The sequence below is a fragment of the Vigna radiata genome, chromosome 9 (assembly GCF_000741045.1).
Source record: "Vigna radiata var. radiata cultivar VC1973A chromosome 9, Vradiata_ver6, whole genome shotgun sequence".
Taxonomy (NCBI): Eukaryota; Viridiplantae; Streptophyta; class Magnoliopsida; order Fabales; family Fabaceae; genus Vigna; species Vigna radiata.
The window spans coordinates 20,681,874-20,695,403 of record NC_028359.1 but is presented as its reverse complement, the minus strand read 5'-3'; the positions used below and the strand labels follow the sequence as shown (position 1 = coordinate 20,695,403).

At 32.7% G+C, this 13,530-nt stretch overlaps 1 protein-coding gene across 1 annotated transcript; it reads left to right on the top strand.

Annotated features, from left to right (window-relative positions):
- Positions 1-2,790: 2,790 nt before the first annotated feature.
- On the top strand, positions 2,791-5,622 carry LOC106772931 (F-box protein PP2-A13). Its single transcript, XM_014659574.2, has 3 exons — positions 2,791-3,687; positions 3,927-4,045; positions 4,875-5,622. Exons 1-3 carry the CDS (start codon positions 3,373-3,375, stop codon positions 5,284-5,286), a joined length of 846 nt encoding a protein of 281 aa, XP_014515060.1. The 5' UTR covers positions 2,791-3,372; the 3' UTR covers positions 5,287-5,622.
- Positions 5,623-13,530: the final 7,908 nt, after the last annotated feature.

Here is a 13,530-nt window from a genome sequence, read left to right as displayed (position 1 = left end):
ATATGAATCACAAAATATTAGTTTTATTTGAAATTATATTTTGAAGCTAATAAAATAAACAAAGTGTATTTTACTTTTATATTTTATTCAGCTTCCCATCTTTAAAACAAATAAACTGAGTTTTATATATCTTAATATATTATTACTATTATCTTACTAACATGGAATTATTTTTTTTTAAATTATTAGAAGAACGATTAAACTATATATTAAAATATATATAACATACAAATTTACGGTATATTTGGTTTTAAGTAGAGAAATAAATAAAAAATATATAGAAGAAATAAGTTGAAAAAAGAGGATAGAAAATAAAATTGATTGTCAAATTATTTTAACATTTTTTAAAAATAATAAAACTTGAAAAATAAAAAGATCAATTATATAAATAATATAGTATTTATTATATCCTAACTTTACCCAACAATAAAATATATAACTGAAATTGTTAGGTTCTCATGTAAGAGTTCGGCGAGTTTTTATCTCATTGACAATGTTAATATTTGGATTTCAAAATTTGTTGAGTATTATTTGGACAAATCCTCGCATAAATTAAAATTTCATAACAATTTTATCTTAAAGGTGCCTCGGAAGGTCAAAAGAAAAATATGTAAAATTATTTAGTGCACTAAAACAAATTGTATATATTTTAAATTGATTTTTAGATATGTTATTAAAAATATTATATTTTTTAATGGAGTATTTATATTTTATTCCATCCTTAATTAATATAATATGATTTTAAATTCCATTGCTTTTACTTATGTATCCATACACATAATTATGTTTCAAGTACCTTATTAATAATATTTATATCTTTCAATTAAGTGTTTATTTTGCTTTTAACTAAAGTTGAATGAAGTGACTATTTTATTTTGTAGTCTCATACAATACTAGATATCTCTTATTTATCTTTATGAAAATCACATACTTTTATTTTAGTGTAATACTTATTTTAGTTCTTCGAAGACGTTTATTTAAAATAGTTTTATGTTTTAAAAAAAGTTTATAAATGTTTCAATTTATGTAAAAGCAGTAAGTTAGTCATTTTGACTTATAGCATTACAAATTTAAGGGTGCAGCTATTCTCTTGATCAAAACTGAATGACTTGTTTAGTTAGTGATTATTTGACAAGCTCAACCAATGAGAGATTATCACGTGACAGTTCCTTTCCCATTCAATTTAGGATTTGCGAAAAATGTTTTCTCCTTCTCAAACCAGGGTTTTCGACCCTCATCTACGACGACTACTAGTTGTTTCATTGCACGAAGGAGCTTGCAGTGGCATGATTAAAGGGAATTTCTATGTTGTGGTTCCTTCTCTGTTTCTCTGTTTGCAGGTTTGGAAATTGAAGAGATGAAGAAGATGGTAAATAGAAAATGATAATGTTGTGAAGTTCTTGAAGAAGGAAATGTTTATTGATCATGGTGGTTCTACAATTTGGAACGCTATTTAGGTTACGGTTTTCGAAGGTGATGGAGGAGATGAACTCACCATTGCGGCACTATTTAGGTTAGGGTTTTCGAATGTTAGTCGTGGAGGTTCGAATTATGTGATTTGGTTTCTGGGCTTTTTCTGATTTATGATGCATGTTTTTAATCGAAGGAGAAGGAACTCACGATTAGGGTTTAAAAGGGGTGAATCACGATTCTGGTTTGAGATTTTTCTACAAGCATCATCACAATTGAAGAAGTATGGTTGCAGTGGAGACGAGACATGATTTAAGGTTTCACGCGTTTCTGATTTTGTGCAGGTCACCATGGCTGCTGAAGGGGCGTAGTGAAGGTCCATGGTGATTTTGCAATTCGGAACGAAGATGATGCAATGTTCACACATGGAGGTTGATGGCGTGGTGACTATGGAGGTTTGATTACTTGAGATAAACCTTTGGTGATGCTAACGACGCCATGGTGGTCCTGTGGTGGTGCTTTGTACGAACCCTAACCCTTTCCACATAGGTTGCGAAGTCAATTGACCTCAGCATGCCACGCAATGAGAAGAAGTGTGAACAATTCATTAAGTTTTGGTCAGGAAAGCAGTTGCACTAATAGATTTCTAATACTGTAAATAAAAAAACTAACTTAAATCATTTTTTCACAATAAAATATTTGTAAACCTTTTTAAAAGATAGAATCACTTTAAACAAATATCCAAAATAGATATTAAACCTTTTAATTTTAACAGACATTCATATCAACTATGTAAAGAAATAAAGCAGTATCAATTAATATAGATGAAGTATCATATATTCTACTTGTAATTTGATTGAATTTGAATATTTCGTTGAGTTATTATTACCATTCTTTTACCTTGTCTTTAAAATACACTAACATTTAATATTTTAAAATATGTTACAAGTATTTTTAGTAATAACATGAGTATAATTTAAAGACTAAGTAGAGGAATCTAGACACTTCTGATTAGAGAATCGAACTCAATTAATAATATAAAATTAATTAAAAAATATAAAATTTTGCGTACTTAATAAAATAATTTTTTAATATAAACCAATTAAAAATACTAAAGTTATAAAATACTTAAAAATTTGAGCCCTTTTAGGTTGCTTCCATTCATGAAAAAAATTGGAATGTAGAAATTCATTATAAAAATATAAAAATCATCTTAAAAAAAGTATTTTTCTAATAAAACTTCATTAAAAATAAAGAATAATTCATTTAATATTCTTTTAAGATTTTTATGCATCTATCAAACAAAACAACTTTAATTCGTTCATGTACGTCTATTCATGGTCCCTACCATACATAAGATCTGAGATTGGTAACGATTTAAAAATGGTGCAAGTGAGTGATTTCAGCTGACACACAAATGACAACTCCGAAACAGTCCAGAGTAATCCTTTGTACTGGATAAGAACCATCCACCTCGTATTCAGATCATCCCAACTCATACTTCCTGCTTCTTAAGATTTGCAGCCATCTGAGTTCAACTGATTACTCTGATCAATCCATGTCGTTTCCGTACGAGATCTCGTTTTCACGACACTTAGGACTCCCCGAACACGTGTTGTAAAAGTCTCGACCGTAAAGAATTCCCTAAGAAAGAGACACCCAAGATCTCAATCTTGGCCTCTCAATTCTCTTCAAAATCTCATGAATTTGACTCCAATTTCTGCTCTCTTCACTTTTCCCTCTCTAGCACTTTCTCAGAAGATCGACAAGTTCAGGTTCAAACTCAAGTTCTGAGGCCGATTCAGATTCTGGGTGTGTGCAATTGATAAATTCAGGTTCAAGATCAGGTTTTGAGTTCAATTCATTTTCTGGGTGTTTGAAATCGGATAGAAAAAAAGAAAGGCATTTTGAAATTTGGGGTGCAAAAACACAGTGGTTTAATTTGGTTAGGTTTGTGTTAACATGGGTGGTAGTTTTTCCTCTTGTGTCTGTGATGGAGATGCTACCCCCTTGAGGCCAAGGCTTGGGGATTTACCGGAGAGCTGTGTGGCACTGATGTTGATGTATTTGGACCCACCAGATATTTGCAACCTTGCACGACTGAACAGGGCGTTTCGTGATGCTTCGTTAGCTGATTTCATTTGGGAATCGAAGTTACCTTTGAATTATAAGTTCATCGTGGAGAAAGCTTTGAAGGATGCTTGCGTAGAAGAATTGGGGAAGAGGGATACTTACGCTAGACTCTGCAGGCCTAATTTGGTAGAAAACGGGACCAAGGTAAGTTTTTATATATTTTCTGTTTTAGATCAGACTCAGAGTTTCTCCTATGTTGAACTTAATGCAATCCTTTTTTTCATGTGAATTATTTTTGGTAAAACTCCGATTGTAATGGGATTATAATACAGAAAATACTCACACAACTGCATATTAGCTTTGTCCTTGTTTATACTCATCCTTTATATTTACTCTTCAAGTGCTTGGTGTTTACATGTCAAAAAAATGTGATGTTGGTATAGGAAATTTGGCTAGATAAGAGGACGGGTGGATTGTGTTTGGCGATTTCTTCCAAAGCGTTGAGGATTACAGGGATAGATGATCGGAGATACTGGAGTCGCATTTCGACGGAAGAGTCAAGGTGAGATAATTGTAAGTGAAAATACGTTTATGTTACTCGGACTTTGTTTTGTTGTGTTAACATCTTAATGAGTTGAAAACAAAACATTGCTCTTGCTGGATTTTTGTTTGAGTTCCCTTTTGAGGATTACTGTCAAAGATTAATCACCTTCTGGCTTAGTTATTTAACTTGCTAACAAACTCGAAGATTGGATTTTTCTACTTCTCCAAAACCATTTTACAAATATTCAAGGTTATCTAATACCAAATCTCTAATGTAAGGGTCTGAATGAGTTTAGTTTTGTTTGTTTAACTAAATGACTGGCTATAAATGAACTAAACTAAAAATTTGTACGTTTTACATTAATACTTTGCCAATAACTGCTTTATGTATGTATGCTTTGGACAATTGCACTTTCATTTATTATATTTATTTAACAAATTGCAAACCTGTTTATTGTCTTTTAACGTATACACAACTTACTAAATGTCAACTTTCAAGAGTCGTACTTTAAATAAATGGCAACTTTTTGTAACATTCATTTTTATCTTCAAAGGTTTCATCTCTAATCTGAAGTCATTTCAGGAATACAAAACTATACTTTATTACGATATCTGCTCTGCTTTCTAGCATGAAATTGATAACAGTTTTAGTCATGGTCATGTGAATTTTCTTAGAGCAGCTTTTCCTGTGGCTGCTCAATTTTGAAGATTTAGCTACCTTCTGCTGGAACACATGAAATTAAGCATTTAAAAGTTGCATGACCCCCCTCCTACTTTTAAGTTATGACATACTTTCTATGCTCTAGATGATGAAACTTGATGTATTATACTATTTATTTCCATAACAGATTCCACACAGTTGCTTATCTTCAACAAATTTGGTGGCTTGAAGTGGAAGGAGAAGTTGATTTTCAATTTCCACCTGGGACTTACAGTGTGTTCTTCAGACTCCAGCTTGGCCGATCTTCGAAGAGGTTAGGTCGTCGAGTTTGTAAGACTGATCACATTCATGGCTGGGATATAAAACCTGTAAAATTTCAGCTAACAACTTCTGATGGTCAGCATGCTGTATCCAAAACTCATTTGGATAACCATGGACACTGGGTTCTCTACCATGCAGGAAACTTTGTTTCTAAGAATCCTAATGATCTGATGAAGGTCAAATTTTCATTGGCTCAGATCGATTGTACGCATACCAAAGGTGGTTTGTGTGTAGATTCTGTTTTTATATGCAATAGTGATGTAAAACAAGAGGTGTAGGTTGTTTTTGTAGGAAGGGAATCTTTGTATATAGTGGAAATGAGTCAATTTTTGTCATTTGAGTTGCAGGGAAGTAAGTAGAAGTCATTCTACCAAATATGTCACAACGACACTTCCCTATAGAGTTGTTTCTTTCATATTCATAGTTCCTTTAGATGTTTTGTTTCTTCAGCAGGACAATGTTTGAGTAGGTTTGCTTGCACACATGTTTTACCCCATTTTGGCATAATATATGTGTGATTTCTGCATGTTTCCCTTAATATCAAGGATCGAATAAGTGTATGGTAAGACCTATATATTCAACCTTGAATATTACATGTTAATTAATTGTCTCAATATTTGATTTTTGAAATATTGATTCAAAAGTATGATGTGGTATGATTATCATTTGAAAGTATTTACCATATTTAAAAGCATTTAATCGAAGTCAAATACAAGATTAAGAATTCAAAGGGAATTTTTGATCAGTCTTGTGTGATCTTTAGTAATTAAGCCAGATACTACTTAATACGATTATTCACGTTTCAAACAAAGAAAATTTATGTGATAATTCACAATCAATCCATTCTATTAAGGACTAATTTCAGTTTAGTGAAAAAGACGTGGAACTGGAGAATTTATATATATATATAAAAAAAATCTTGTTAGGAATTTAAATATATTTTGAAAGCCTTACATTCACCAAAAATAAGAAAGTTGAATGATATAAAAAGATTATAAATACTTAGATTGAGTTATAAATAATGTTATTATCTTTAATGCAGTTTGGTCTTGACTAATTGCTAGTGAATGACCCTAATGTAATTAGAAAAATCCAACATTTTTCTTATCTAATAATGGGAAAAATAGTTCAAAATTTACGATAACTTAGTTTGATCTAGTATATAATATTTTTATCACTCACATCAATTACACATGAAATAAAATGTGTAAACTTTGTCCACGCTTATGAATGACGAGGGCTTAGGAAGAATGAGAGGGTCAATGGTGTTGGTCGTTGCACGCTAAAATAGGTTTCTTCTTGTACTACCTCACATTTCTCTCTGCACCCCACATTTTCTAAAAATTCTAAAATTATTCTTCCATTTAAGAAAAACCTTACACTTCACTTCTTTTCTTTATCAGATTTCGATATTTATTAAAGAAAGAATCCTACGAGTTTTGAAAATTTTCAAACCGAATTTCGAAATTTGTTGATATTTCTAAAAAATCTTTCAATAAATTTTGAAATCTGTTGAAAGTTTTTTTTTCAACGAAAATCAAAATTTGTTGAATTTTTTTCAACAAATTTTAAAATTCGTTAAATTTTTTTTTTAAAATATAGAAGTACATGAAGAAATGTGAAAAACTACAAGAAGAATCAAAATTCATTAGAAAAAGTATTTTTGAAATGCAGATATACATGAAGAAAAGTTGAGAGGTGCAGGAAGAGATACTCACACTAAAAAGGTAAGGGTGGACACTCAATTCGAAAAGAAAGAATTCATCCAGAAACTTTGGAAATATTTTTATTTAAATGTTTCCGAATTACGGAAGATATTTTTAAATTTGAAGATATTTTTTTAAAGTGTTTAATTTAAAAAATATATTTTATAATTTAGATTAAGTGTTTCGAAACATATTTTTAAATCTGAAAATATTTTTCAGAATACATAATCCATAACATACTTTTATATTTGGATTGGATAGTTCAAGAGATATTTTCAAATCTAAAAGTATCTCTCAAAATATATAAAAAATACATGCCGTACAGAGTATTCTATAACATATTTCTAAATTTGGAAATAATTTTGAAAATGCCCAATCCAGAAAATATTAAAAGAAAAAGAAGTGTGAGAATTTTTATTATAATTTTAGTGAGGAGTAATAGAGGGATTACATGTTTTATGGGGGTGAAGGAAAAAAAAGAAGGTGCAAGAAGAAAAGCCCTTGTCAACCAGATACGATTGTTATTATAATTAGGAATTCTATTTATTTTCATCTTATACCAACAAATACTTGTTTATGCCGAAGGACAAGAGAATCAACATTGACTATAGAAGCACAGGTTCCAAGAGCACCACCTGAGATCAAACTTGTGCATACTCATCATTAAGATCACACAAAAATTTGATGAGACAATCATCTTTTCATTCTTTCTTTAGCTTTGAGATAAGCCCACAAACTTAAATTGTCAAACATGTAACAAGAAAAGTGCATGTATACATTTCTAACTATTTTCGCAGGATCTTAAGATAAGTATATCACTCATGCTCAAATTATCTTGTCGAAAATTCTTAATTTTTTTTTAATATCTTTAATGCCAAACTTACCAGAATGTGAAAAATGATCCCGAAGATCTTTCCACATTTAAGAGATTATAGCCATCGATTGTTTGATGGGAGCACTTACGGATCAACTCAGCCATGCCCATTCCATGGCATCTTTTCCAAACTTCATGCATGATCTTTAGGCGAATGTTACTTAAAGCAATCTTCTTGTTATTTTTTAGCTTTCTTTCCTTCTGTTCGGAAAGTTGAATTTTGCATTGCTCAGGTCTATCCACTAAAGAAATTTTAATACTTGAATTAGTTTAATTCAATCGGTTAAACAGTTAATGATGTAATAAATGCATTATAAAAATCTTACCAATTATACTTTTGATTTGTATTTATAAGTTTTTCTACGGGTTTCTGAGTAGGGTTGATCTAGTCAAACCCAATTTTGTCATACCTGATTGTTGATCTGTTTAGATTAGTTGGATGATTAACTGGTTCTAGTTGTCACCGATCAGTGACTTCCAAGCTTTGATGATCGGTTAGGGCAGTTTGATTGGTATGTACTGATTGGTATATATACAAAACATAGGCCCTTAAATCCTTGAGCTTGAACTAAGGCCGCAAGCAATGAAAGAGTGTGTCATTCCGTGAAGTGCACCGATGCCTCAGAAACCATTATGTCCATTTAATTCATCTTCAAAATTATAACTGTTAGGTCAAGAAAATGACCATTAAAGATGATTGGGCCGAGCGACACTGCTTGCTCAGATCCATAGAATTCGGTCCTTTGTTCAAGCTGGTGCCTTGCAAAGGGAACGAACGAGTCTTTCATGGGAAGCAAAATAGTCTGAACGACTTCTTCTTCACATACATGTTTGTCTCCCATGAGATTTTCATTCGTCTACTGTTCCTGGAGTTTTAGATGGATGTGTTGAGGATACTCAACATTGCTCCTTCCTAGCTACATCCGAACAATTGGGCTTACATGCAGGCGTTCTTGGTCATCTGCAAAACCCTAAACCTTGTGCCCACTACTACAACCTTCCTACATTATTTTCACACTCGGCCTATTTCCACACATGGTTGGTATCCCTGATATCGGAGCACGACAAACAACTCTTCGAACACTTTTCGCTTTTCTTCAAGGGTTTCAAAGATAAATTCTTCAAAGTGGAAATAATGGAGTTTGGTCGTTCACGCTTCTTTGATGAAAAGGGTCAACTGAAGTTCCCTCTTTGCTGGACCCATGACCCTGCTCGGTTAACCTCTTGGCCACAAGAGGAAATGACTTTGGCCTAGCTAGAGACCATTAGCATTCTCAACGAGATTCCCCGTCAACTCCCTTCTCGAAAACTCATCGACTATTTAGGGTGGGAAGACCCTAGTACGAAGGTGTTCGGTATGATGTTTGCTTTTGATATTTAGATGCTCGATTTGATTTTAACTTAACTAAATTTTCTATTTTCTTTCAGTGATCATGGCTTCCCGAAATCCAAAGAAGAGTTACTTCAAACACGCGACCAATTAGATAAAGGCCGACGAGACCTCTCAACTGGTGCAAGAGACAACCAAGGTTTCTCCCAAGGGCGTTGCTCCTACCGCACGACGAATTCAGCAAGGTCGACGCCTACTGGATCTCGGCCAGTGACCCGGGCAACTCCGAAACCAGAGGTTCAACAACCCACCCCTGTTACTGTTGTGGCTACTTCAGAGTTGTTCGACAAAAAGAGAAAGGGCAGCCGAGAAGGTTAGAAATCATCCTCCCAAGGGAAAAACAAGAAGGTGACATATCCTCTTCGTCCTCTAGCCGGTGGGGTGTTAAGCCCTTAGTTCAGCCTTGGCCGCAAGATCAAGTTTCGTTTGGCCGATGACGAGAAAAACTTGATTGAGCGTATGTCCGAGCAACAAATTGTTGATGCCGCCCTTGAGCTCAGTACTTGGGTGGCTTTATTGAGTTGGCACCTAACCTATGCATTTGACAGAGGCAAGCTTCAAACGTGCTTGACCGAAGCCACTGAAGTGAACGCTAGGCTGCAAGCAAAGCTTCAAGAGGCTTTGGCCACCCATTCAGGTTGTGAGGCTAAATACCAAGAGTCTGCCCATTTGCTTGACGAGGTGAAGAAGATCATGATGAGTTCTTCAGAGTTTGCTCGCTCCCTCAAGCAACAGAATACAGACTTGGCCAAGGAAAATCATAAGTTGAATGGACAGTTGGTCAAGCTATCCGTCAAAGAAGCTGAGCTTCGAGAAGCAAGTAGAAAAATTACTAAAGAGAGGGATGCTCTCGCCGCTTGGGCTGAGATTGTGATGGCGGAAGTGCAAGATATGAGTCACGTTATCTATGACAAGCACCTTTTGAGGTTTGAGAAGGCTCTTCGACAGATCCCCTTCGTGCTGAACGTCTCTATGGAGGAAGCCGAGTTTGACGTAATGAAAGATATTTACTAGGGCAAGATGGTCTCTACGCGTACGAATTTTCCTAGACTTGTTAAAGACAATGATAGTTCACTTAGAACGTTCCTCGCTGCTCGGTTAAAGCTAGGAGTTCACTTTGGAACGTTCTCTAAACTTTTTGAGATAACAATAGTTCACTTGGGACGTTCCTTGCCACTCGACCGAAGCTAGGAGTTTACTTTGGAATGTTCCCTAGACTTTTTAAAGATAGCGAGAGTTTACTTATAACATTCATTGCTGCTCGGCTGGAGATAGGAGTTCACTTTGGAACGTTTCTTAGACTTGCTAAAGACAACGAAAGTTAACTTGGAATGTTCTTCGCCGCTCAACTGGAGCTAGGAGTTCACTTTGGAATGTTCCCTAGACTTGTTAAAGATAGCAAGAGTTCACTCAGAATGTTTCTCACTGCTCGGTGGTCGCTTTGGTTTGAGTTAGGAGTTCACTTTGGAATGTCCCCTAAGCTCGTCATTGGTGCTAATATGAACAAGGCGCGTAATATAGTGAAACCTCTGATTTTATTAATTGGGATACTACTCTTACATGAAGTTCAACTAAAATAAAATTTCAAGTGGGATGCTTTCCAGGTATTTGGAATGCTTTCCCGCTCGGATGTTCAATCCTGTAAGCCCCATTCTTCAGATCTTCAGTGATGCGAAAGGGTCCTTCCCAGTTAGCTACCATATTTCCGTGCGCCCGATTTCTTCTAGCCTCACCAATTTTCCTCCACACCAAATAATCTTTCAGGAAGTTTCGAGGCTTAACCTTGATATTATATCTTCAAGCGATCAATCTCTTGTGGGCCTCAGCCCATACGACTGCTGCTTCTCTTTACTCCGACAGGGTGTCTAGTTCGGCTCGAAGCTACTCACCGTTGAGGCTTAAGTCCTCCATTTTGTGCTGTTAATAATATATGTTTTCCAATTCATGTTAGTATTCAATTTCCATGCTTAATGCTTGATGTGGATTGATTCCATGCTTGATTTATGGTTCTTAATGTATTGGTAAATATAACTTGAACCTAGAACCTAAATTGAATGCCTAATATATGATTATATCTAGGAATAAAACATGATTTATTAGTAATTTTAATACTTTTCAACTTAATGCTTGGTTGCTTAATGAGTTATCATAGGCTCAAAGTCACTAGGGATAAGATTTAAGTATTTTGGTGAGTTGATTTCGACTTGAATATAGAATTGAGATGTTTGTGAATACATGTGAATAAAGTGGATGAACTGTAGTCTGAACAAATTGTAAATAATCTGTTACATTTCCTTGCACATCAATTGTTTGATGAAAATACGATAAAAAATTTCTTGTGTTTTTGTGAACTTTATGGTCTAATTAAGTTATTGAGAGCGAGATTTGTTGAGTGTTGCACAAGTCCCTTGGGATAAAAGTATATTTATCACTTGCTACGCTGCAATCGATGAACTTGTCGTTGGTTTTGCAGCCAACACTCCTTGAGCTTTACGGACGACGTACACAAGTGTCACTTCCACCACTCTCTTAGAGAGTTTTCCCAACGAAGTACACATGTGCCACTTTTCACTAGTCTCCTATAGAGCTTCCTCGACGAAATACACAAGTGCCATTGTAAATGAAAATTAATGTAATCTTCATGTCACTTTTTAGCAATCTTTGAAAATATATTTAATTCTGATCAAAATATTTGTACAAATATATTTTCATCTAAGAAATCTTTGGGTGTATGAGGTTGAGTGTTCACTTAAAGCAATCTTCCTGTCACTTTTTAACTCTCTCCCATCTTGTTTGGATAGTTGAATCTTCAACCAATCGGTTGTTTCTGCTAAAGATAATTTGATGCTTAAGTTAGTTTAGGTTTGATCGATTAAGCAACTAATGTTGTAATAAATATGTCGTAAAAGTCCTAACAACCATATTTTTTACTTGTATTTATAGGTTTCTCTATGGGTTTCTGATTAGGGTTGACCTAATCACGATCTAATTCCATTAAACCTGATTACTAACTTGTTTAGATTAGTTGGTTCTAGCCGTCACTGGTTGTTGACTTCCAAGCTTGGACTACCAGTTCAGACAGTTTGATCGACATGTTTAGACAGTTTGATCGACATGTACTGCTTAGTACATATACAATACATATGGGATCTTAGCTTAAAAGTCAAGCAAGAATGCCATATAAAAAAATTTTCTTTGTGCTTTTCTACTACCAACATTAGTTCAAATAACATGGAAAGTCTATTAACATAATAAGTAACATTTTTTATGTGAGTTTTAACAATAATTGGTAGCCTTTTTTGTTACTTTGTATCTTCTCAGCATGCAAACCTTATTCAATCAAATATAAATTTGATATTAAATGACATAAATAAAACACAAATTTAAAAATTTTTATGTTGAAGTTTATTACATTGTAAATAAGGAACTGAAAAAGGAAAAATGAAACAAAATGCACAAGAGCATGCACAAACTCAAACCCAATAGAAAATAATACATAACACCAAGAAATGACAACAACTTAATGTTCAAGGAAGCAAGACATGTATCTAGGATATGTGTACATCTTATCTTAACTTGAAATAGTACATTAAATAAAAAATGATAAACCATGATTTTAACCCATGATGAGAAAAACTCTTTGTATGTTATCCATGAAAGAACATCAAAATGAGATATGTCTCAAACCTAAGTTCTTATAAAATGTCAAAGAATTATATATAAACATTTTAATCAGACTAACATAGACTTTTTAAGATGTTTCAATAAACTTGATTGTTTGCTTACATAGAAAAATTATGCAACAACATATGACGTTGAATCTTTGGCTGACTTAATATATTTAATTTTCCTTCACTTACTAAATATATTTTTAAATTATATAAGATAGTCATTTAATTTTGTTATATGAAAAATTTATCTAGATTTGAATCAAAACTAAATAAGACATCTCAATTTAAAAATTTAAAATAATTAATTTATGAATAATAAGTTTATGATTTTTTTTGTCATATATTATTTATTTATTTTTTATTTTTAATGTATAACTTAAATTCATATTTAAATTCTATCAATTATTTATTTTTATTTAATAATGTATATATATATATATATTAATTATAAAAAAACTTTAATGTAACTTTATTAGAATTAGTCTAATATTTTCATATTTTCGTTAGACTTCATAATTTTCTGTTGTGTTTAAAAATTTATCAAAATGTATTATGTACTGCTTTATTAAATTTTATAAGTTTCTTTTTTAAAAAAATTGATAAAATTAATAAATGGATTATAGTTAATAAATGTATTAAATTATATATTATATATTTCTTAATAACATAATAATATGTAGGATTTAACTATTAATTTAAATATAATAAAATTATAAGATTATGTAATTATACTAAAAGTATATATTTTCTTCAATTTATGATTAACTATATATATATATATATATATATATATATATGGGGTTTGTTAACACGCGTACGCCTGTTTTTCAGTTGGTACGTTTTAACAATGTGTACCGGATTATAATAGACAAAAATATCCT